This window comes from Tamandua tetradactyla, chromosome 12, assembly GCF_023851605.1.
Source record: "Tamandua tetradactyla isolate mTamTet1 chromosome 12, mTamTet1.pri, whole genome shotgun sequence".
Taxonomy (NCBI): domain Eukaryota; kingdom Metazoa; phylum Chordata; class Mammalia; order Pilosa; family Myrmecophagidae; genus Tamandua; species Tamandua tetradactyla.
The window spans coordinates 55,695,892-55,721,096 of NC_135338.1; the positions used below are offsets into that span (position 1 = coordinate 55,695,892).

General features: G+C 46.2%; 1 protein-coding gene across 4 annotated transcripts; it reads left to right on the top strand.

The window, feature by feature from the left end:
* Nucleotides 1-11,274: 11,274 nt before the first annotated feature.
* Nucleotides 11,275-24,583, top strand: SERPINA3 (serpin family A member 3). Of its 4 annotated transcripts, none has more exons than XM_077123453.1 (5): nt 11,275-11,406; nt 13,538-14,191; nt 19,525-19,798; nt 20,799-20,949; nt 22,077-24,583. In XM_077123453.1, the coding sequence occupies exons 2-5, from the start codon at nt 13,555-13,557 to the stop codon at nt 22,278-22,280; spliced, it is 1,266 nt and encodes a 421-aa protein (XP_076979568.1). In that variant the 5' UTR covers nt 11,275-11,406; nt 13,538-13,554; the 3' UTR covers nt 22,281-24,583. The 4 variants fall into 4 exon arrangements, with proteins under 4 accessions (XP_076979568.1, XP_076979569.1, XP_076979571.1 ...); XM_077123454.1 differs by having other exon boundaries at nt 11,304-11,402; XM_077123456.1 differs by having other exon boundaries at nt 11,330-11,456.
* The last annotated feature ends 622 nt before the right edge of the window (nt 24,584-25,205 follow it).

The following is a 25,205-nucleotide window of genomic DNA, read 5'->3' on the forward strand; positions in this document are numbered from 1 at the left end:
ATTTATTATTTTTATTGAGGCTAGGAAAAAGTTTAAATCAAGATATCATCTGTCAGGTTTTAGACCATGGCCGACTGAGAAATCAGAGAAACTGAGTCCGAGTTTAAAAATTTTATTGTCCCGGAGCAAGGTTCCCGGGTCCGGGTGCTCAGGGTGTGTGCCGGGAAAGTCGCGCCCCTCCTAGGAGCGGCGGGGTTAGATATAGCCTAGCTAGTGGGGGTGCTGATGATGCCTACGGGGCCTCCTGTGGTAGGTTAGGAGTTTCACGCGCTTTAAGGCCGGGGGCACAGCTACGGGCCTTGGCCAGGGGTCATCACTATGGGCCGTGTGCAGTGGGGGTCGCTTGTTTGTCAGGGCAGGTCCTGATTGGCTGAGTTTGAACAGCTGTATGCCCGGATGTTCACGGGTTTTAGTTTGGGTGGGGGGCTTCCAGCCAGAGGCTACCGGGCCAGGCCTTATATTATCAAGGCAATGCTTTCTTCTCAAAGACTGGTCTTCTGGGGCTGGATGGTGTAGGTCCTTGGTCCTGGGCTCCTGTGTCACATGGCGGTGCACATGGCGGCCTCTCCTGGACTCTCCTTTCTCTTCTGGGTTCTATTGGTGCTCAGCTTCTGGCTGCTTCCTTGGCTTTCTCTCTTATGTATCTGAATTTCATTCTGCTTATAAAGGACTCCAGTGATAGGATGAAGACCCATCCTGACTCAGCTGTGCCACACCTTAGCTGAAGTACACTCATCAAAAGGTCCCACTTACAATGGGTAACACCCCAGGAATGGATTAAGTTTAAGAACATGTTTTCTGGGGTACATCACTCGAAACTACCACTCTAGGTAAGGGACTTTCAGGCAGAGGGAACAGTATGAAAAAAGCATGAGGTCAAGTAGCCATAGTGTGTGCAGGAAAACACAGAGACTTCAGTCTGGACCCAGCACAGGGTGTAGGAAGGAGGTTCAACTTGCAGTTCACTGATGGGGACCTGAACGTGAGTCTAATGTTTTCTCTTTCTCTCTCACCCAGATTTCAGATTCATTTGGTCACCAAAGCCTCACTCAAATTGTCCCCAGACTCCTGCCTGTCCTTACTCTCTCATCTGTAGATGAGTAGACACCTTCATTCACCCTTGCAGGTGCCCCTCACATCTATCCATATCTTCTCCAATGTCCCTACCCTCCCCTTTTCAGATTGACCCTCCTACATGTCTTGTGCCAAGTGGTGACTGGATGAAATTCGCTAACAGGTCTATAGGTGCCCCATGCATACATCACTGTCCCCTAAGGCCCCTCTTTCTTAGATCCCCTGAGTTCCTATAGCTCTTGCCAAATTTATTTTTGTTCTTAGGAAGCCCACTTTCCCTCCCCTCTCTGGCCCCATGAATGCCCAGGATCCCTCCTTGTGAATTCCGCAGCCACTAGAAACCCAAAAAGCAATGCTAGCACTTAAGATTCCTTCTCCATCTCTAGACTAGGAAGAAAGACTTTTGTCTCTAAGGGAAATGCTTCACACACCAATGAATAAACATAATCAGCCAACATTCTACTGGGGGATTATTTAGTTCATTCATTCAACAGCTATTCATGGAGCAGACATGGGCCCTGGAAATATCCAGGCAGCCAGGTGAAGGAAGAAGCTTTGACCTTCCTACCATAGCGTATGCAAATCTATAATCAACATTGCCTGGGGAGCTGATTAAAATGCATATTCCAGGCCTATACCTAAGGAATCAGAATGTTTGGGGCTGGGATCTTGAACGCTACCTCTTTAAACAGCTTCCCCTTGGATTCGCAGATTTATTTTCCTCTGCTCTTTACGCATGAAAGGGCAGAGATATCCAAAGCAGCTCACTATGCCAGCCCCAGTTTCCCAGAACCAGGATTCCATGCCTCTTCCCTCCCCTCAGCTTCTTCCCACCCAGCTTGGATGCTTGAAGCTGACTCTTGTACTGGGCTGGACAGGCTGAGTAGCTCTTTGTTCTTTAAGCATTTTTCTATCTAATCATTGCGGGGAAAAAAGGCAGGTAACTAACATTGCAAAACCTGATACTTCTGAGAGCACATCTTCAGAACCCTACTCAGCGCTTCCCCTCGTCCAAGAAACTTCTTGGGCCCCCCAGGCCCATCTGTGCTTCCCACTATCACTGACCACACATGTGGTTAACATCTCTCCACGTGTATGTGTTTCTCACAAACCTGGAAGCTCGTGAGGACTTGAGCTACCTCTGTACCCCAGTGCAGGCCTTTGCACAAAGTGTGCTCCTGACAAATGTTGGATAGATGGATGGACTGCACAAGTAAATGACTGGCTCAGGAAGACTCCCTCAAGATGACTTTATTGTTTGGTAACTGGACCAGCCTGCACCAGTATTGAGCTACACAAAGGAGAGGCCACCAAACAACATGCAGGGCTCCCAGGAGATGGGAAGTTCAGATAAACCAGAAGGAATTGTGTAGTGTAAGCCCATGAATTTTGAGGTGGTTGTGTTTATTGGCAACCCTATCTGTAGGAAAGGGGCATGAGTGAGAAGCAGCCATCCCAGATGGCAAAAGTCAATAGCCTTTGCAGTTGAGACAAGGCATGTGGAAAAATCTCCAGAACAGCAGGTTGAAGGCTGTGTTCTGTGATGGGAGCTTGAAGAGGTTGGGGTGAGTCAGAAGAGGGTCAGTTTCACCAAAAAAATCAAGGAAAGCTTACTGCCACATTACCTACAACCAGAATGTAACCAAAGATTGATTCATTCATGATTGAATCAAATTGAAAACTGAGACAGAACGTTCTCTTTGGTCCCTTTGTCCACAGAGGAGAGGGTGACTCAAACATGATGTCAAAGGAAATTGGAACTGGCACCAACATATTGACCTTGGACAGTCAGGCTGGGTGGTAATATGAGGCTCTTCTGCCTCCTTGGCATCCCTCCTTGGCTATCTCACAGGCCCCTGAAGCCCTTCACACTCTAATAACATTCCCACAATGCTTCTCCACAAGTCTGCACCACCCTGACCCAGCTTCAGACTTTTGAGTGTTGATCTTGTAACCTGCCATTTTGCTGTACTCATTTATTAGCTGATTTATTAAATCAAGAAAAAAATTCCATTTACAATGGCAACCAAAAGAATAAAATATTTAAGAATATTCTTCCTCAAGGGGTTGGAGCCCCTCTCTCAGCCTTCTGGCACGTGTCAGGGATCCTGTGAGGTTTCTAGGGAGAGCTCTACATCCCAGCTGCACCATCCCAGACTTTTGAGAAAGATTTTCTGGACACTGGGAAGCCAAACAAGTGAGGGATATGAATGGACTTATATTCTTTTTTTTTTTTTTTCCTGGTAGAAAATGTAGGCGATGGCTGAACATGGGGCAGGCTTGGAAGCATGGAGGCCCTTAAGAAGTTGTTGCCACAGGGAGCCATGATGGTGGCTAGGACTAGAATGACAGCAGCTGAGACGGAAAGTAGGGGCTGGGTTCCAGGAACAGGAGGGAAGGAGCTCTCTTCCCCCAAGCTGGGGTGGGGGCGGGGGGGGTGATGACTCCCAGTTTCCTGGCTTGAGTAGCCTGGGAAGAAGAGGTACCAGTTAGTGAGGTGGGGAAGCTGGGGCAGGGTGGTGCAGATTTGTGGAGAAGCATCGTGGGATTTTTATTAGGGCCTGAAGGTTTTCAGGGGCCTGTGGAATAGCCGAGGAGTGATGCCAAAGAGCTTCTGGCCTCAAATTTCTGGATCAAAATTCCAGTGACCAGGGGTCTTGGAAACATAGAAAAAACCACAGCACCTGGGTAAAAAATGAGAAGGGAACCACATGAGGGAAAGTGCAGCAGGCTGAGGCCGCCTTGCTGGGCAGTGTAAGAGGCCCTTCATCGGACTAGGAGAGCTGAGTTGCAGAGGATGTGAGGCTCAGTGTGCATTGAGGGGGACAGCAAGAAGTGGGGGGCAGACAAGGATGTCCACTATCACTATTGTTATTCAACATTGTATTGGAAGTTCTAGCCAGAGTAATTAGACAAAAAAAAAAAAAAAAGAAAAAAAAAGAAATGCAAGGCATCAAAATTGGAAAGGAAGAAGTAAAACTCTCACTGTTTGCAGATGATATGATATTATCTGTCGAAAACCCCGAAAAACCCACTGCCCTCAAAATAAATTCTGAAAGCAAATAGGTAGACTGAAGGAGAAAATACATAAATGGATGTGTGAGGAAAGTATTACCATGAGGAAAGAATTGGAGGCTCAGAAAGTACAAGGCAGGGGCCAGGCTGATGTGATGCCAAGGGTCTTCAATTATAAGAAATTCATAGATTATGCCAGCAAGTAATACCTAAGGCAGTTTGAGATAGAAGCTGTTGATGGCAAACTGCAGGAACCATTCCCTCCCCAAAGGAAACAAGACACATGGAGAAGGAATGGATGATTAAGTAGCATCTAAAACAGAGTAAGGAATGCTCCCTGTCCCTGCCAATTATTTCTGCCTCTAACTAACAGTACATGGCCAGGGAGTGGGTTGTATTGAAGGCAATTTGCAAATTCCACTTGGGATATGCACAACCGCAAAATGAGTTCAGCATGAACATAGCCAGAGACCAGCGTGGGTGTTGGACAAACACAAGCTGTTGACTCCATCACTTCTGATCTGAGAGCAGAGTCCACCAGCTTGTATATAACAAAGAAGGCTGGACCTTCTCTGGGATTTGGAAAGCTGTCAGCATCTCATCTCCTACCCCCAAAAATTATTTGAGGAGCTACATTTGACAAAAGAGGTTCAGAGAGGCAAGCTAGGAGGTTGTAGCAGAGCCAGGAGCAAATGGAACCTGACCAGATAAGTCCCTTTCTCTGACTACCTCTTCCACCTCCAGGGTTAGCTTTCTGGAGGGGTGACTGTATGCACTGATACCCACCATTTGTCCCTCCCAGCCCCATCTTCCCCATAGAGGCTGAGGGGAGGGCACCCTCTTGCTAGGACCCCTGCCACTGCCCGCAGTCAAGCCCCAGAAGTACATTCTTCTTCATTTCTAAGCCCAGCCCCAGTGTGAATACAACCATTTGCCTAAGGTTTCTGAGCACGGCTGTGCCAAATCAGCATTGAAAAACCATAAGTAGCATCACAAAGACAATAATTGCATCACAATGATCAGGCTAGCCAAACACAAGCTTCTAGTTTCAATGAGAGTTCAGTCTGGGACACTAAGAGTAATTGTCTCCTCAATTGCACACCCACCAGTGCTGGGTCTTGGAAAGCACTTGCTGTCCTTCATTTTCTTTCATACCTTTAAGGAAACCTTTAAGGCAGGTACTGTGGCCACATCTGCATAGGACCCAAAGGTTGGTGCCATTGCTGGCCTCTGTCAGGTGAAGGAAGGGGCAGAGACTGTGTCAACATAATCAGGAATGGAGCTAGACAAAGAGGCAGTCTGTCCTGGAACTGTCACAGACCTGATGATCTAGCAAGTGTTCCACCTGAGGTACAGGCTGTGCCCATCCAGGCTCAGTGGGTGCACCCTGACACAGATATGGAACTAGGAGAAGCGCAGGCTTCAGGCAGGTGGGTGGAAAAGGAAGCAAAGGTTAATGGAACCAGAGGCCATGGGGGACAGAGAGAAGGAAGAAAAGATTCCAAAGGGAGGAGCCTCCCCTGACATGGCAAGTAAGAGGGTGGGAGCGGAGCAAAGAAATTCATCCAAATTCCAAACGTCTGCATACAGTGTATTAGCTGGAAGCCATGACTTGAAGCAGAACTAAAAGAGGAAAAGTATTAGTTTGCTTTTTTTTTTGACTCATGTGTATCTGATGATGTCACAGTAACGCTCTCTAAGGGGATGGCCAGGAGCTGGCAAATGCCCCACACAGAAATCCTTTGCTATCCTGCTCAGCCCATAAAGCAGTGCTTCTAAGCCTTTAGCATGAATGCAAATCCCGGAGATCTTGTTCAAATGTAGATTTGAAATTAGTAGGTCTGGGAAGGGTCTCAAGAATTTGCATTTCTACCAAGCTCCCAGGTAAGGTTGGTCCCTCCCAGACCGCACTGTGGTACAGCAAGGGTGCCCCAGGGGCAGGGGCATCTCTGCAGACAGCATTATGCTCCTAGTAGATATCCTTTTATTCTTTCTTTTGTGGAGTTCAGAGATATGGTGAGGTCCCCAGACACAGAGGGGAGAACAGGCTCAAGGGACTGCTGCCTGAAGAAATAAGCAGACTCCAGAGATCATGCAGTTTCCAATGGCTAGTAAGAAATGGTCCATTATCAAAAAAACAGAAAACAAATGCTGGAGAGGATGTGAAGAAAGAGGCACACTTATCCACTGTTGGTGGGAATGTAAAATGGTACAACCACTCTGGAAGGCACTTTGGTGATTCCTCAGGAAACCAAGGAAGCTGTGGTAGTTAGAGTCAGTTGTCAACTTGGCCAGGTGAAGGCACCTAGTTCTGTTGCTGTGGACATGAGCCAATGGTAGGTGAATCTCATCTGTTGCTAATTACATCTGCAGTTGGTTAGGAGGCATGTCTGCTGCAATGAGTGACGTTTGACTTAATTGGCTTGTGCTTAAATGAGAGAACGCAATGTAGCACAGTTTAAGCAGCTCGGCATTCCTCATCTCAGCACTAGCAGCTCAGCCCAGGCCCTTGGAGATGCAGAAAGAAGTCACCCCGGGGAAAGTTGTTGGAACCCAGGGGCCTGGAGAGAAGACCAGCAGAGACCATCCTGTGCCTTCCACGTAAGAAAGAACCTCAGTGGAAAGTTAGCTGCCTTTCCTCTGAAGAACCAATAAAATAAATCCCCCCCTTTTTTTTATTAAAAGCCAATCCGTCTCTGGTGTGTTGCATTCTGGCAGCTAGCAAACTAGAACAGAAGCTAAGTATAGAATTGCCATATCCAGCAATCCCATTACTAGGTATATATTCAGAGGACATGAGAGCAAGGACACAAACAGACATTTGCACACCAATGTTTATCGCTGCATTATATATGATTGCCAAGAGATGGAAACAGCTCAAATGTCCATCAATGGACAAGTGGCTAAACAAGCTGTGGTATATACATATGATGGAATATTATGCAGCTTAAGACAGAATAAAGTCATGAAGCGTGTAACAACATGGATGGACCTTGAGGACTGTGCCTATTTGAATCTATGGTGGACCCCAGAAAAACCATGTCCTTTAATCCTCATTCAGAACTGCTGGCTGGGAGCTTTTTGATTGTTTCCGTGGAGATCTAACCCATCCCATTGTGGGTGGTAACTTTTGATTACATGGCTTCCATGGAGCTGTGACTCCACACATTCCAGGTGGGTCTTGATTAGTTGACTGGAATCCTTTAAAAGAGGAAGCATTTTAGACAATGATGACAGCAGCAGAGACATGAGAACTGCAGAGTCCACCAGCCAGTGACCTTTGGAGATTAAGGAGAATGCTCCTGGGGAAGCCTCATGAAGCAAGAGGTCTGGAGAGGAAGCTAGAAGATGTCCCCATGTTTGCCATGTGTCTTTCCAGTCCAGTGAGAAACCCTGAACTTTATTGGCCTTTCTTGAGTGAAGGTGCTCTCTTATTGGTGCCTTCATTTGGGCATTTTTATAGACTTACTTTAATTGGGACATTTTCTTGGTCTTAGAACTGTAAACCAGCAACTTATTAAATTCCCTTTTTTTAAAAAGTCATTCCATTGCTGGTATATTGCATTCTGGCTGCTAGCAAACTAGAACAAGGACATTATGCTGAGTGAAATTAGTCAGAAACAAAATGACAAATACTATATGGTTTCACTAATATGAGCTAACATTAATGTGTGAACTTGGAGAATTGAAATGAAGAATACAGGTTATCAGGAGATAGAAATAGGGTAGAGATTAGGCAATTGGTGCTGAAGGAGTTCAGAGTGTGCAACAGGACTGATTGTGAAAATTCAGGAATGAATAGCCCAAAATATTTGATTGTGGCACAATCATATAAGTATGCTGAATGGAGCTAATGTGATTATAATAGAAGGAGAAGAGCTGGAGGCACATATGAAACCAGAAGGAAAAGCAAAGGGTAAACATTGAGATGGTAAAATTTAGGAATGTCTAGAGTGGACAATGATGGTGATTAAATGTATAAATAAAAAAAACACTTTTGAACGAGGGAGAACAAATGAATGTCAATATTGCAGGGTGTTGGAAATAGATGGTGTGCTGGTTTGAAAGGAAGCATGCCCCCTAAGAAAAGCCATGTTTTAATATAAATCCCATTTCATAAAGGTAGAATAATCTCTATTCAATACTGTATGTTTGAAACTGTAATGAGATCATCTCCCTGGTTGATGTGATTTAGTCAAGAATGGTTGTTAGACTGGATTAGGGGATGACATGTCTCCACCCATTTGAGTGGGTCTTGATTAGTTTCTGAAGTCCTATAAAAGACGAAACATTTTGGAGAATGAGAGATTCAGAGAGAGCAGAGACTGCTGCAGCACCACGAAGCAGAGAGTCCACCAGCCAGTGACCTTTGGAGATGAAGAAGGAAAATGCCTCCCAGGGAGCTTCATGAAACCAGAAGCCAGGAGAGAAAGCTAGCAGATGTGCTGTATTCGCCATGTGCCCTTCCAGCTGAGAGAGAAGCCCTGACTGTGTTTGCCAAGTGCCTTCCCACTTGAGAGAGAAACCCAGAACTTCATCGGCCTTCTTGAACCAAGGTATCTTTCCCTGGATACCAATCCCTTTGATTGGTCATTTCTATAGACTTGTTTTAATTGGGACATTTTCTTGGCTTTAGAAGTGTAAACTAGCAACTCATTAAATTCCCCATTTTAAAAGCCATTCTGTTTCTGGTATATTGCATTTCGGCAGCTAGCAAACTAGAACAGATGGTATATGAGAAAAAGTACAGTAGATGCAAGCTAGGTCTATAGTCAACAATAACGTTGTAATATGCTTTCAGTGAATAAAGCAAAGGCATTATTCCAAAACTAAATGCCAACAGGTGAGGGTGGGCATAGGGAAGGGATATGAATTCATTGTGGAAGAAAAGGAAATGTCTTCCTATAGATTATGGTGGTGAAGGCATGTCTACACCCTTAGGTTGGATTGTATGATGTATGGATAAAACTGTTCAAAAATGAACAGAGAAACAAGTGCTAGAGAAAATGCAGAGAAAGAGATGTACCTATTCACTGTCATGAAAGAAACTGAGTGGTGTAGCCCCTTGGAAGGCAGTGTGGTGGTTCCACAGGAGGCTAGGGGTGGAGTTGCCATAGGATCCTGCAACCCCATTGCTCATTGAATGTGGGACACATAGACCTTTGCACACTGGTGTTCATGGTGGCAGCGTTCCTGACCCACAATAGATGGAGGTGGCCTGAGGGTACAGTGAGAGAGGAATGGGGGGAGGAACTATGGTGTACACATACAATGGGCTACAGTGGCCGCCACAAGGAGTGAAGTTGTGAGGCATGCAACCAAACAAATGAAACTTAAGGACTGTATGTTGAATGAAATGTCAGGAACAACAAGACAAATACCATGCCTCAATCATATGGACTAACTGTAATATAAAAACTCAGTGAACTGAAATCAAGAACATGGGTTATCAGTTATTGTAAAGGGTCCTAGATTGTAAGCTCTTACAGCAGTACGTGTGTTCAGGAGGTGCAACTGTTAACTCTAAATTCTGAGATACTGGGCTGTTTGTACATAACCTGGTCGTTCCCAGAAACTTGGGATATTTATGTGACACCTGAGACTCAGAATTAGAACTCTGAAGCTATGAAAGTCAGCAGTACCCCATGCAGGAACTGTTGAAAAAGTGATCAGACTTCGAGTAGAGATATGAATGACGCTGATCTGGATAGGGCTAAGGTACATCAGAATACAGGGAAAAGGATTATATCATCCATATTTTCAAACTTCAACTTCTGTGTGAGACAAAAGGGAGAGATGTTTACTTGGTACAAAATTTATATTGTGGGTAGTGCATTTCCTAATTTAACTTGTATGGTTAGTTTAATTGAACACCACAAGTACATGGAATCTTGAATAGGGCATGAGATTTTATTGATTGGTTCAGGTTAGTGTGATGCTCTAATATATCCCAGAGTAATTTGGGAGAGAATAAACAAGCATTTGCAAAGCCTCCTTGGGGGACTGGGGAGAAAAGAAGAAATATTCAACTCCCCCAATTGGAGAATTTCTAAGTCTCACAAGCAGTGGGGACAGCCAAATCAATAGGCTGAGCCCTCAAACTTGGGGTTAGCCTCTATGAAACTTATCCTGCAAAGGGTAGGCTAAGCATACTTAAAATTAGACCTAAGAGTCACCCCCAGAGACACCCTCTTTTGTTGCTCAGAAGTGGCCTCTCTCTCTAAACCAACTCGCAGGTGAATTCACTGTCCTTTGTCCTACATGACACATGACCCCAGGCATTGTGGCACTGTGAGACAGAAGTCCTGGGCATCAAGGGGTTGAGAAGGCCTTCTTGACCCAAAGGGAGAAGAGAGGAATGAGACAAAATAAACTTTCAGTGGCTGAGAGATTTCAAACCAAGTTTATTCTTATATTCTTATTCTTATGCATTACATAGATATCCTTTTTTAGTTTGTAGTGCATTGGAGTGCCTGGAGAGAAGTTCCAGGCACTGTAAGGCTATTGAACTGTGTTCCAATAGCCTTAAGTCTTGAAGATGATTGTATAAAGATAAAACTTTTACAACCGTGACTACGTGATTGTTAAAACCTTGTGTCTGATGCTCCTTTTATCCATGGTATGGACAGATGAGTAAAAAAATACGGATAAAAAAAAATAAATAGATCATAGGGGAAGAAGGAGTAAAATAAGTTGGATAGATGGAAATACTTGTGGTCAATGAGAGGTGTATGGTATGTATGAATTTTTTTCTTTTTTCTTTTTCTTTTTCTGAGTGATGCAAATGTTCTAAAAGTGATCATGGCAATGAATACACAAGTATTCATCACAAAATATTGTGAACCAATGAGTGTACACCATGTATGGAATGCATATGTGTGAAGATTCTTCAATAAAGATATTTTAAAAAAAAAGAAATGCACAAAAGTTTTAGTTAGCTGAGGCCTTCCCTGAGAGATAAAACTGTGGGGAATTTTTCACAATGTCCTTTTTTTATATTTTCTGCACTTGCATGTGTTCCTTGTAAACAAAAGAGAAAAGTAACAAGGGCAAGTTATTTTTTAAAAAAGAACAAAAAGTTAACAGTTATTCCCAGAAATGAGAGAGTTTGAATATGCCTAATAAATTCACATTACCAGAAATGGTAGTTTGGCTATTTCCAGTACGGGAACAAAATCCTCGGTTGTTCTGGCCAATGTTTCCTAAGCAAGGGGTGGAGTTTCTTTGGAAGGATAAATAACTGTGAGCATTCATGAAGTTCCAGCACTGCCGGCAGGCTGCTTTGGATCCACCAACTGCACCCAGCTCAGGAGGCAGGTAACCAATGAAGCTCTTCATCTAGAGGCAAAGGAACCCATCTTTCTGGGGTGGGTCTGGCCTGTGGCACAGTGGGAGCCGGGAGGAGGGAGGTGACAGGAGGCCGTCCTGAGCCTAGCCCTGCCACTGAATCCCTGGTGGTCTGTGGACAATTCCTCTCCCTGGGTCTGAGTTTTCACAACTACAACGTGGCGGAGTTGCTGGGAGGACTGCCGTCGTCATTTCTGCTTCCAACCCTTTTGGGTTCTGAGGTTCGTGGAGAAGGTGGTCTCGATTCACCCCACCTGTGTATCCCCATCCTCCACCTCCCCACCCCTCCTTTCTTGTATCTGACTCCCCCCCCCATCAGGAGAGGAACTTTCTGGCGGCAGGGGCGGGAGGGGTGATCTCTGAAGGCCTGTCACCTGGCCCACGGTGCTCTTCTCAGAACGTGGCTGCAGTGAGTCCCACTGGGCATGGACTGTGGGCACGATGGGGTTTCAGGGTCTCCATGGGGAACTTGGAGGCTCCACGTCCCATCCTGGCCCCTGCTGTCCCTAGGCGGAACACACAGACAGGCTGCTGCTCTGTCCAGTGACAGAAAGACAGCTCACCAACAAGCCAGCCCTGCAACTTGCCCAAATAGATCATTGTTTTTTCCAGAAATGATTTATTTGAGGGGAAAAAAAAGTTTAACTCTCTTCCAAATAAGCAGTTACATCAGACCTCCATTCCTAAGGGTAAACAGTTGAGGCAACCAAACTACTTTTGTCCCTGGGCTTGACCAAAGGGATTTCATTGCCCTTTGATTAATGTTGTCTCCTTCATTCCCTTCCCTCTTCCCTCCTCACCTTGCCCCCTTCCCTCCCATGCTCTCTTCTATTCTCCTCCCCTTCCCTCCTCTTCTCATTCTCCCATCCTCTCCATCCTCACTTCTCTCTTCCCTTCTATTCCCCCCCCTCCTCCTGTCTCTCCTTGCCTCTCCCCTCTCTTTCTCTTCACCCCTTTCCACCCCTCCCATCCCTTCCCCTCTCTTCCTTTCCTGCCCCTCCCCCTCTGCTCTGAATTCTGGAACTGAGTGCAAAGAGGCTGAAGGTTAATAATCCTGTTTGTTGCAGTCCAGGGGCCTGGAACTCGCCCTCTCTCAGGCCTCCTGAGCCCTAACTCCATTGCCTCTCCTGGGGATCTGAGCTCGTAGTTTCAGGGAGAGGGAGCACAGCAGGCGGTGACATCTTTGCAACACCTCTTACCCGTCAGGCACCTCCACTGCTCATCTCACCTTAGCAGCTTTCACAGAGATGGAAACTGAGGCTAAGAGAGAGGTTTTGCCACTTGCTCACAGTCACACAGCGGTCGCAGGTGGCCAAACTGAAATGCCAGTCCCAGCATCTTAGATGCTGAAGTCCATTCTGATTTCCCTCCACCAAGGGGCCTTTCCAGACTAAGGCTGGGAGCAGCGACCACGTGGTAACCTGACAGGGGATGGAAAGAAAATTCTGCCCTCATTTGGCGTTTACACAGCCAGCCCTGATGGGGCCATCCATGTCCTGGGCACCCACCACCTGCTTTCTGTGCACTCCCAGCCTATCCTCACGGGGCGCAGCCAAGCAGTAGGGCCTACCCAGGGTCACACGACTTATAACTGAGAGACAGGAGGGCATTGAGGGCTTGGGGTTTTTCCCCTGGGTTTTACTACAGAGCTGGGACAGGGGACATAAGAGTAAGAAAAGCCCCTCTTTTTGCTCACCTAGTAGGAGAAGTAATAGGCAGTCTTCTGATTGGAGAGCATCTCACACAGCCATTGGATTCCCCCTCAATTCTCCAGTGTTTGCTGTGTGGCCTCAGGCAAGTCCCTTGACCTCTCTGTTCCCAGTTTCTTCACTGGGAACAACGGCAATAACAACCGAACCTGCCTCAAAGGGTAAGAGGGAGCACAGAACGTAATGATGTAGGTGGGATGCCCAGGCGATCACTACCCATGGAAGGTCCCGAAGTTAGTAAGGGGCTGCAGAGCAGGGACAGGAACCCAGGCCATATACAAGGTGATGCAAAGAGAATTGCAGTGGTGCTCAGGTCACCTTCTGTTTGTATCAGAGCGCTGCTTTTTATTTTGATCTAAACTTGTCTAACAAACAGAATCTTTGCTTTTCAGAGTAGAGTGTGGAGAGGATGTCTCTCCTCCTGGCCCTGGGGCTCTTGGTGGCTGGGTTCTGTCCGTCTGTCCTGTGCCACCCGGCCAGCACACTTGGTGGGGAGAATCTCACCCAGGAAGACCAAAGCAACAGAACACATGTGGATGACCTCAGAATGGCCTCCAACAATGCTGACTTCGCCTGCAGCCTCTACAAGCAGTTGGCTTTGATGACTCCTGAAAAGAACATCGTCTTCTCCCCGGTGAGCCTTTCTGTGGCCTTGGCCTTCCTGTCCCTGGGAGCCCATGGCACCACCCTGACGGAGATTCTCGAAGGCCTAAAGTTCAACCTCACTGAGACCACCGAGGCAGAAATCCACCAGGGCTTCCGGCGCCTCATGCAGGCCCTCAACCAGCCCCAACCCCAGCTGCAGCTGAGTATGGGCAATGCTCTCTTTGTCAATGGGGAGCTCAAGCTGCTGGAGAAGTTCATGGAAGACGCCCAGGCTCTGTACGCCTCTGAGGCCTTCGCCACCAACTTTCAGGACTCTGCCGCCGCAGAGAAGCTCATCAACGACCATGTGAAGAAGGAAACCCAGGGAAAAATTGTGGATTTGGTCAAGGGCCTTGACCCACAAACAATGATGGTTCTGGTGAATTACATCTTCTTTAAAGGTGAGCGCTGGACCTGGGGTTACGTTTTGAGCCTTTGGGCCTATTTCTGGGCTGGCTCAGCAAATTGTGCTTTTATACAAACCTCTATAAAATGGGCTACCATTCTCTCCCGTGGCTTACTGGGGCTTGGGTAACAGACTGTGCCCTGCATGCTTTCCTCTGGTAGGATTTCCAAATAGTTTGTTCCAGGTTAGGAAATAACTGCAGTGGAGTCCCTTACCCTTTGTTTGTATCAGAGCGGTGCTTTACGTTCTGATCTAAATTTGCCTGACAAACAGAAGGAAGGAGCTCTCCTTTCAAATCACTCTTTGGGGATTGGAACTGGACCTTCTTCTTCTTAGAAGAGAACTTGTTGGAAATCTCCAGGAAGCCCTCAGCTTGGGCACCCTGCAGGGCCGTTCCTGAGCTGCACCTGCAGAAGGGGTTCTGTCCCGGCCAGGGGTTCTCCAGAAATGGAGTAGGCCCAGGAGGGGATAGGTGGCTGTCTCCCAGGAACCCAGCTACCCCAAGGTTCTGTGCCTCTCTTCACTTAGAACCTTGAGGGCAGAAATGGCTTGGAAGATCCAGGAAGGGCCTCAGGGAATAGCCATGCCCAAGACAGAACTCTTCCCCAGCTTCTCCTTGAACCAGCATCTGAACCCATCAATAGGGATGCACCCCATGCAAACCATAGAGCCTGTCTGGGCTCTGCTACTGCATGGCCAATCCTGTAAATCTGAAGGTGAAGAGTCTAAGCATCTAGAGCCAGCAGTCCAGATGGGGAAGAAAAGATATGGACACAAAGAACTCTATTTGAAGCCAGAGGGTGGTAAGATGCACAAAGAGACATGAGCCTTGTGGTGTCACTGAAAGCTCTGCACGAGGGGTGACTGGCTGTGTCCCAGGGCAAGCTGCTTCCCTCTTAGGTCAGGTTTTTCATCTGTAAAATGAAGACCTGGAGCAGGATTTCTCTCTGATCTGCCTTGAGTCTTTCATGTGCTCTCCTCCTCCCATCCTGCCACACCCTATCCTGGAACTCTTTCCTCCAAATTCTCCTACCCTGGGATGGACCAACTTGTCAGGGCTTTCTCCCCCTCTCAGGCTCTAAGCAGTAGCTCATAGGCCCTTATGAGGCTCTGGCAGGGCCATTACAGTTGCCAACAATGGGGAAACAAGACTGAGTGGAGAAAGGAAGACTTCTCCCAGAGCATTTTTTCTCTCTCTCTCTTGGATCCAGATAGACTAATAAGAGAAGGGCATTGCAACAGAGGGAGTGGCCCAAGGTGTGGCTAAGCAAGAAATTCACTGTGGCTGCAGAGCAGAGTCCTAGAGAGAGAGAGGCAGAAGCTGGAGGTGTTGAATCAAGCTGAGTCCAGATCCATAAAGAACAATTTAGCCTTGTGAGACTTGTGAACTCAACTAGAGGGCCCTGGGAAAATGATCTGCCACATGGGGTTAGGAGGGGAGGAGCAAGCCCAGAGTCAGGGAGGTCCACGAGGAAGCTGCCTAAATGGAGATGATAGAACCTGATGTCTTAGGTGGGGATGTTGGAGATGTTAAGGCAGGTAGGATGCAGATGTAAGATTATGAAAAGTTATAGAGTCAGAAGTGATTATAAGATGGATGGTGATTTTCTCTCTCAAATCCATCCTTCTTCCCACTCTGGCATACAAGAGAGCCCTGGGATTCCCTGAGGTGACTATCTTCTGGGCAGGGACCCAGATTAAAAAGTGAATCAGCAAAAAGATCCTAAAGGAGTCTCATCCTCCTGGGTAATGTGTGGCCCTGTTCCCACCTGGTGGCCACAGAAGCCACCTGAAGAGCTGCTGCATTGGATAAGTAGGGACACCTATTTAGCTAAAGCATCTCATGCACTGAAATGGAGCCTGACCAGAGATGCTTTTTTACAAGATTTGCCTACAGCAACTCGATGTTGGAAACAGAGAAGCAGAGAAGGTCTGTGTGTGGAAAGAGGGAGGAGAGGCTGACAGCTTTGCATCTCACAAAGTCTACAGATGGGGCAAGTCAAGAAGGTCACTGGGGAGCGTAGTACCACCCAATAGACCCAGGAAGCACACCTACTATCACCAGCTGTTCACATGACCTTGTCTAATCCTCATGGTGGCCTTGCAAGGTAGATGGTGAAGTTCCCATTTTTTATTTAGGGAACATGAGCCAAGTGACTTTTCCCAGGGGACAGCTAGTACATGGTAGAGATTCTTTCTTGACTTAAGCTCCTTCCAAAATTTCTTTTTCTTCCTCCTTTTAACCCAGAAAGTAATTCTGTTATGACTTCCATGAGCCACTACTGGCACTCCCCAAACACAGCAGTGGAGATGGAAGACCATGGAGTCCATAAGCGAGAGATTTCTGTAAAGGGTCAGATGATAATTTAGGCTTTGTGGTTTGCATAAGGTCTCTGTTGCAGATTCTTTTCAATTTATTTTTATTTATTTTTTATTGCAACCTTGAAAAAAGTGTAAACACTATTCTTAGCTTGAGGGCCATCCAAAACAAGCCAAGGTTGTATTTGGCTTGCAGGCTATAATTTTATGACCCCTGATCTAGAGGAAGAAACAATTATGCCCAACTAAACACATGTCGTTCATGGGCCCACATGACAAAGCTCAAAGAATAAGTTTCATGGAATTTTCAATACTTTATTTCACTCCACTTTCTTCTTGCTTGCATAGTTTCTGAGGATAAATCAGCTATAATTCTTATCCATGATCCTCTACGAGTATGGTTATTTTTACTCAAATTTCTTTCAATGTTTTCTCTTTGTCTTTGGTTTTCTACAGTTGACTATGATATATCTAGGTGTGATTTTTTTAAAAAAACAAACAAACAATTTATCCAGTTTGGTGTTATCTGAGATTCCTGAATTTATAGTTCGGTATCTGTTATTAATTTTACTTCAAATTGGCCATTTACTTCAGCTATTTCTTTTGCTCTGGTCTCTTTCTTCTCATAAGATTACATGTATGTTATACTTCCTGAAATTATCCAACAGTTCTTGGGAGTTTCATTCTTCTTCTTCTTTTTTTATTTTTTATTTATTTATTTATTTTTTCATGGACAGGCACTGGGAATCGAACCTGAGTCTCCGGCATGGTCTTCTTCTTCTTTAAAAAATCATTCTTTGTACCATTGCCTTTCAGTTTGAGAAGTTTCTGTTGACTTACCTTCAAGGTTACTGATTCTTTTCTGGACTGTGTCAGGTCTGCTGATGAACCCATCAAAGCCATTCTTCATTTCTGTCACTGTGTTTTTTTATTTCTAGCATTTCCTTTTGAGTCTTTCTTATAAAATTGAGAAGTTTCTATTGACCTATCTTCAAGGTTACTGATGATTCTTTTCTGGACTGCATCAGGTCTGCTGATGAACCCATCAAAGCCATTCTTCATTTCTGTCACTGTGTTTTTTTTATTTTTAGCATTTCCTTTTGAGTCTTTCTTATAAAATTTCTTTTTGCCCACACTTCCCATCTGTTTTTGCCTTGACTACTTATTCCATTAGGATCCTTATATTAATTACAGTTATTTTGAATTCCTATCTGATAATGTCATCATCTGTGTCATCTCTGAGTTTGGTCCTGATGATTATATTTTTCTTTGGACTGTGTTGTTCTTTCTTTTGGCATGCCTTGTAATTTTTCTTGTAAAAGGTGGACATATACAGGGTAATAGGAGCTGAGATAAATAAGCCTTTAATATGAAGATTTATGATAATCTGGCTACAAGTTGGGCTGTGTGTAATGCTTACTGTAGCTGTAGGAGCCAAAAGCAATTTCAAGGAATTTTGCCTTTGTGAAATTAAGAACCTGTGGGCAGACTCTGGAGTCACATTGCCTCTGATAGAACCCTCAGACAAGGTTCTATCTATAAGGCCAAGGAGGTTGGGAGGCTGCTGCAGGTGATGCTGCAAGTGGGGTGCTGGGACAGGGGCTCCGTCCACTGCCATTATGTATGACCACTCCAAGCTCAGAGATAAGGGAACAATCTCAGGACCCTAGAAATTGGGGCTGGGTGCCTGGCCCCAGCTATTATGTGGTGGAGGCTAGGTTGATCCTTGGAGGCTGGATTTAAGCTAGGCCAGAGCAGAAGGAGACAAAGATGAGGAACACAGGTCCTTAGAGACAGGATAGGCAATGGAATCAAGTTATTCATCAAGAGGAAAGGGCAGAAGAGGGGCAGAGAAAAGGGGTGTAGCCTAGAATCCAGTACTGGGATGGGCTGGGAGAGGGTCAAGAACTAAGTGCAGGGGCACCTGAAGAGTTAGCTAAGTGGCAGAGTTCACTCCACTGGTTGTTGACATAAACCATGAGGCTGGTTAGGCTGGGCTCAAAGGTGCAAAGACAGATGTGGAGGCACTGGGTCCTGAATCCAAGGAGATGTGACAATTCCATGTATCTCTGGACTGGGAGTGGGGGTGATGGGACCTGCAGAGTTGGGATCCAGGGCAGGCTTGAACTAATATCTAGGACTATCCAGGGTCCATAGAAGTGGATGAGCCAGATGTAAGTTGAGGACCCTCCTTGCCCTCTTGAGTTATTAAAGTTAGCCAGTACCTCCTAGCAGGGAAGGTGAGAAGTCCACTTTGGGGAAGTCCAATGTCCCCCACCTCCAAAGATGTCACAATGCCATGGACTTTTATTCTTATGGTCACTTTTGGCTCTGAGTTCAGTTGTTCCTTAAAGTGCCCTCTACCCGGCCATCCTGTTTGCGTTGATGAGCATTCTGTTCTGTCTGCTCCTTGCCAAACGGGACTTGGAACTTAGCCTCTTTTCTCCTATTTCCACTCAAACCCCTCCCACAAGCCATTTGGGAGAGGATCAGAAGGTTTGGGGTGGCAGAAGGGGGTTACATGTTCATATCCCTGAATGCCAGTGATGAAAAATAGTTGACTTAGATGTTGTTGTTCTCAAAAGTCCGTGCTTTTTAAGGAATTGAGAATTTCCAATTTTCTTCTGTAGCCTCCAGCCTCCTACAGTATTGTCATGCCTCTTCCACCCCCCCCCCCCCCACCACCACCTCTTTTTCCAGCCTCCATCTCTCTTTTGCACTCTCTACTCACAAACTCCCTATTTGGAGTCTCTATTTAGAGCAATTACCCAGGCATTTGTTTCATAAGCCTCCTCCCAATCCAGGCCTGCAGGGCCACCCCAACCCCATCGCCTCATCCAATTCCCAAGGCATTTTTCTAAACCCAGGCAGCCCATCCCCAAGAGGAACACATGGGTGCTTTGTTGATGTCCTGAGTGTTTTCACTGGGCAGGAAAGCAGGGCAGAGATGGGGTAGAGGCAGGGCAGCCCACATGCTCACACAGTTTCCTCCTTGCTTTCCATCTTTAGCCAAGTGGAAAAACCCCTTTGACCCCCGAGACACTTTCAAGACAAAATTCCATGTGAATACAAGAAAATCGGTGGAGGTATCCATGATGAGCCTCGAGGAAGTGACCATGCCCTATTTCCGGGATAAGGTGCTCTCCTGTACCTTGGTGGAGCTGAAATACACCAGCAACACCAGTGCCCTCTTCATTCTCCCTGATGAGGGCAAAATGAAGTCAGTGGAAGCCATGTTGTCCCCGGAGACCCTGAGAAGGTGGAGAGACTCACTGAAGACCAGGTGATTGTCCCCGGGTCTCTGAGTTGGTGACTGGGCCTCCTTCCTTTCCAGGCCACTCCACTCCTGCTTGATTCCTCAGCCCCAGACCATGGGTCCCTCTTCCTCAGGGCTTATAAGATGTCCTGGAGTCTTACTAATGCCTAAGGCAGAGGGTGGAGTGGTGGGAGAGCCCTGGTGGGGAAAGGTGGAGTTGTGGTTTTACCATGCCTTTACTGCCTGGGGGCCTGGGGGCACTGACTGTATGCCAGGTGCTATTTTAGACCTTGGGGATGTGCCAGTGAATAAAACATAAAATTCTCTGCCTTCGAGGAGCTTATTTTTTACCTAGGGTGAGGGAGACAATAGATAGATCTAATCAGTAAATTATTTGGTGTGTTAGAAGGTGACAAATGGAGGGACAAAAGTAGAGCAAGGTAAAGGAATTGAGAAAACTAGACTGAGAGGTAATTTGTGACTTTAAATAGGTTGGTCATTAGGGAGTATGGAGAAGAACATTCCAGCTGAGGGAACAGCCAGCGTAGAGCCTCCACTGCAGAAACAAGCCTGGCATGTTTGAGGAACAGCAAGGAGCCTAGTGAGGCTGGGGCAGAGTGACTGCAGGAGAGAATTAGGTGCATTATTCCAATCTCTGCCTCTGTCTTCACAAGGCTTTCTTCCCTGTGTGTGTCTCTGTGTTTCCAAAGCCTCCTGTCCTTAAAAGGACACCAGTCCCTAGACTTAGGCCCAGCCTAATCCAGGGTGACCTCGTTGATGTGACGACAGCTGCAAAGACCTTATTTCCAAACACAGCCATATTCACAGGTGCCAGGGGTCAGGACCTCAACATGTCTTTTTGAGGGGACACAATTCAACTTATGACAGGTACTTCCAGATGTAATTAGATAATGGATTAAGAAGACTGTGTACATGAGGTCAAGAAACTAAGGCAAGGATTACTTCCTCTCAGCAAAAAGTATGATGCTCAGGTTTTTTTGGTTGCTTGTTTTTTCTTATTTTCTAGTTGGATAGATGATCTCTATGTGCCAAAGTTTTCCATCTCCAGTGACTATAACTTGGAAGGCATACTTCCCCAGCTGGGCATGAGGGAAGTCTTCACCAGTGACGCTGACCTGTCAGGGATCACTGGGTCCAAGAACCTAATGGTTTCCCAGGTGAGTCTTTAAATGTGGGCAGTTCCTCCTCCTGTCTGAACTTGAGTAGTGATTTCCGGGTAGATGTTTAGATAATATTGAATTTTTTGTACATAACCGCATTTCTCATTATCCAGTCCCCCTGCGTGGGGCTCCCCACAGCCCAGTAGAGCTGTGTTATAACAGAGCACCTCCCCTGCAGTATAACGTGGCACGAAGTATGTCACGGGGTCCACTGCAGGGAAGAGCCTGGGCTTGGAATCATGCAACAGTGGGCCCCACCACACGCTGCACCCCCATTCAGTGCCTGTGGGGACAAATGATTCGATTCTCTACCCCTCGGTTTCTTCACCTGTAAGATGAGGATGACAGTTTTTGCCTAGGACACAGGGCCTGGCAGGGCAGATGGTAGGTACCATTATAATGGCTGTATGAAGACGGTGATGACAATACATTCAGAGTGAGAGAGAAGATCTTTGCCGCATCTCTACAAGCAGTGTAACCAGAAAAATGGGGGGCTGGAGATCACCCTTCCAACCCCTGCCATACTCCCCCGTCCTGTGTCCTCACACCCAGAGTGTTGCACTCAGTTCTGTATCCCCCTTCCAAAGGGCATGGGAAGGAATCTGCTGGCCAAGAAGCTCAAAGTCACATCCTGTGAAGTGTATTTGAAAGGCCCAAGAGTGTTTAAGCTGGAGAAGGAGAGATGCAGAAAGTAAGGCCAGGCCTGTCTAAGGAGGCAGCCACCTTAGCTGTTTAGATGAGGACAAGCTACAGGAAAGTTGCTTCCCAAAGGCCTGGCATGGCCCCTGCTCTTCTCCTTGCCTTCCCAAAATAGTAAATATTTGGGGGTCAGCACAGACTCTGGACTCAGGTCGAGATTGTGGTGCCCCCACTCTTTACCTTGGATGGCTCTGGCCAAGTCACTCATAGCCTTTGAACCTTGGTTTGCGGCATCTACACAATGAGATTCTGCAAATTAGCCGTCAGGGCTCTTGGGAAATAGAAGAACATTTAACAAAGAAATCAGCACGGTGGAGGGCCAGCAGCAGATGCACAAAAGTGTTAGCCCCCCTCAGTTGCTCTCAGGCTGGCCGGTAGCCTCCCACCCCCCTGCCCACGTGGGTAATGCTCTGGTGTCCCCACAGGTGGTCCACAAGGCACTGCTGGATGTGGCTGAGGAGGGCACAGAAGCAGCTGCTGCCACAGGAATCAAAATCATTCCCTTGTCCGGAAGGATTGGTCCACTGATCACCGTGTACTTTAACAAGCCTTTCCTGATAATCATCACCGACACGATCACCAGTGACACCCTCTTTATGGGCAAAGTTGTCAACCCCAACCAAGCCTAGAGTGCCAGCTGCATAGCAGGGCCCCACTAAGAAGTCCAGAACAGAAACCTACACTTTCTGGGGTCTCAAGAATCAGTCTGGCCTCTGAGCACCAAGAGACTCAGCCATGCCTCTCCTTCTCCTTGCCTGTCTGCTCATCCTTGGGAAAGTGACAGAAATGACCCTGCGCATATGGCCTGCCATTGCAGGGAGCCAGTGGACTGCCCAATCCAGAGGCTCCGGGGCCTCCCAACAGCAAGAAACCATCCTTCTGGGACTTGTGGCTTTTCTTGTCCGTTTCTTCTCCCACCCCCCTGATTCCCAGCCCTGTAGCTGCCTGGGCCTCAAAGCCCCTCCTCTGACCTCCCCTGCAGATGGGGCTCCTCCTGCTCCCTATCAGCAACACCAGATCTTCCAGACCTTGTGCCTGCAGCCAAACTCACTGGGAGCTAAGGCCCAGGAATGGGAGGGATCAGCTGCCCTAAGGCCAATTCCTACCTCCTATGCTCCCTGGTCCCCAGTTTCAGTTCACTCCTTCAGGGTCTGGGATCTGCTGTCACCAGTCTGACCCTTGCAGTGATTCCTTACCCAGAATCATATTTGGCACAGCCCTTGGCCCCTTCCTTCTGCAGCTGAGCTGCACCTGCCATTGGGATCTCCTCCATCTGTATCCCAAAAGTTTCCCAGCTTGAGCCTCTCAACTGCCTTACCAATTCTGAGACCTCATCTTGATGGGTTACCCTCTTGGCAACCAAAAAGAAGGGCTGGTAGCAAACATAAAATTGCAGCAATAAATACACAACTGAAATAAAAGATCCGTATGATCATTAATTCAACTAATGAGAAGTTATGATGTCAATAACAGCTCTTTTAAATTGTGGTCTTTCTGCCTGAAAATTTGCTGGAAGCTGTGCCTGAAATAACCCATTTAATCCTCATGTTGACTCTAAGAGAGAGATACTACTATTAGTTCCATTTTATTAGTAAGAAAACGAGGCACAGAGAGGTTCAGTAGTTTTCCCAGGACCACACAGTTAGTAATTGTTGCCAGCAAGATGCTATCCCAACCCATCAGATGCCAGAGGAATACAACCACAAAGAGAGTCTGTCCCTAAAGATGTTCACCGTGGTGGCCCTTGTAGAGCTTATGATTTGATGGGCAAGACAGATGATGAAGCAAGGCCCAGGGGATGTTTTGCAGGGAATAGCATGTATAGTCTGTTGACTTAAGTAAAAGAGATGACCTTGGATAATGTTGGTGGGCTTTATCCAATCTACTGGTGTAAGCACCACTTCTCTGAGGCTCTTGGGGAAGCTCTTTATTCCCTGGTCTTCTTGCTGTTTCCCAGCCCCAGGAACAGGTCTACTCAGCCTCCAATGCAGACTGTCAAAGTTGATCATTGAGAAAAAGGTAATATAAGGTAAATAAATATATTAGATCATCCAAATAAATATGTGGTGAAAATAAATTCATAAAAATATGGGATATATAAAGAAAAGAAAAAGGAGTAGATGACAAGGAAATATGTAATGAATCTAAATTATGTTATAAAGAACATGTGACATAGAATCAGAAACAAGAATATATGCTACTAGGGGCCTAGGCAGAAGGGAATGGGGCGTTAATGCTGATGCTTATATTGCATAGAGACCCTATTTGGAATGATGGAAAAGTTTTGGTAATGTGTGGTGGTGATGGTAGCACAACTTTGTGGATGGAATTAACAGCATTGATTACATATTTGAATGTGGTTAAAAGGGAAAATTTTAGGTTGTATATATGTGTGATGGTTTGGGGCTGTATGTACCCCAGAAAAACATGTTCATAAACTTAATCCATCCTGTAGGTGTGCATCTATTGTAGGTAGGACCTCCTGCTGAGACTACTTCAGTTAAGGTACCTCCCACCTCAATCAGGATGTGTCTTAATCCTGGTACTGGAATCCTTATAAGCAGAATGACATTCAGACAGGAAAAGAGAAAGCCACAGGAAACAAGAAACTGAAATTCACTGGAATCCAGATGAGAACAGAGCCAGGAGAGGCCATCATGTGCATTATCATTTGACAGAGGAGCCCAGGACCCAGGATCACAGGCAGCCAGCCCCAGAATGCCAGTCTTCAGGAAGAAAGCATTGCCTTGATGATGCTTCAGTTTGGACCTTCTTCTAACTTCAAAGCCACGAGCAAATAAATTCCCATTGTTTAAGTAACCCATTGCATGCTATTTGCTCAAGCAGCCAAAATAAATAAATAAATAAAATAAAAATTAAAACAATGTTATTAGAATAAAAATAAAAAATAAAACAGTAAACCCTATGTGAACCATGGACTACAATTAATAGTATAAATATAAAAGCATTCTTTCGCCAATTGTAACAAATGTATCACACTAAAGCAAGGTGCTCATAATAGGAGGGTAGATGGGAACTCTGTATTTTATGCGTGATCTTTCTGTAAACGTACAACTTCTCTAATAATAAAGAGCATGTGACAGAAATGCATACAATATTCCCCATCCCACATGCTGTCCTTAAAATGTGGCCTTGACAGCCTCTCATCAAGAGGTGGGGTTTCTGTCCCCTCTCCTTGCACCTCATCTGGTACCTTCACGATTGCCTTGATAAATGGGGTACAATGAGAATGTTGCAACGTAGCATCTGAGTCCAGCCATAACACGTGAGGAAGTCTGATCCACATGGAAAAGCCCAATGTTCCAGCCCAGAACTCCAGCTGAAATTGTTGCTGACAGCCAGCATCAGACATGACCCTGATGAAGCGTTTCAGCTGACTTCAGCTCGCCCCTGTCTGACGGTAACCACAGGAGAAACTCTGAGTTAAAACAGCTTTGTTGAGCCTATTCAGAGTCAAACATCAGAATTATGAGATAATAACAATAAAATGCTTGTGGTTCTTTTATAACACTGCCTTTGAGGTGGTTTGTTAC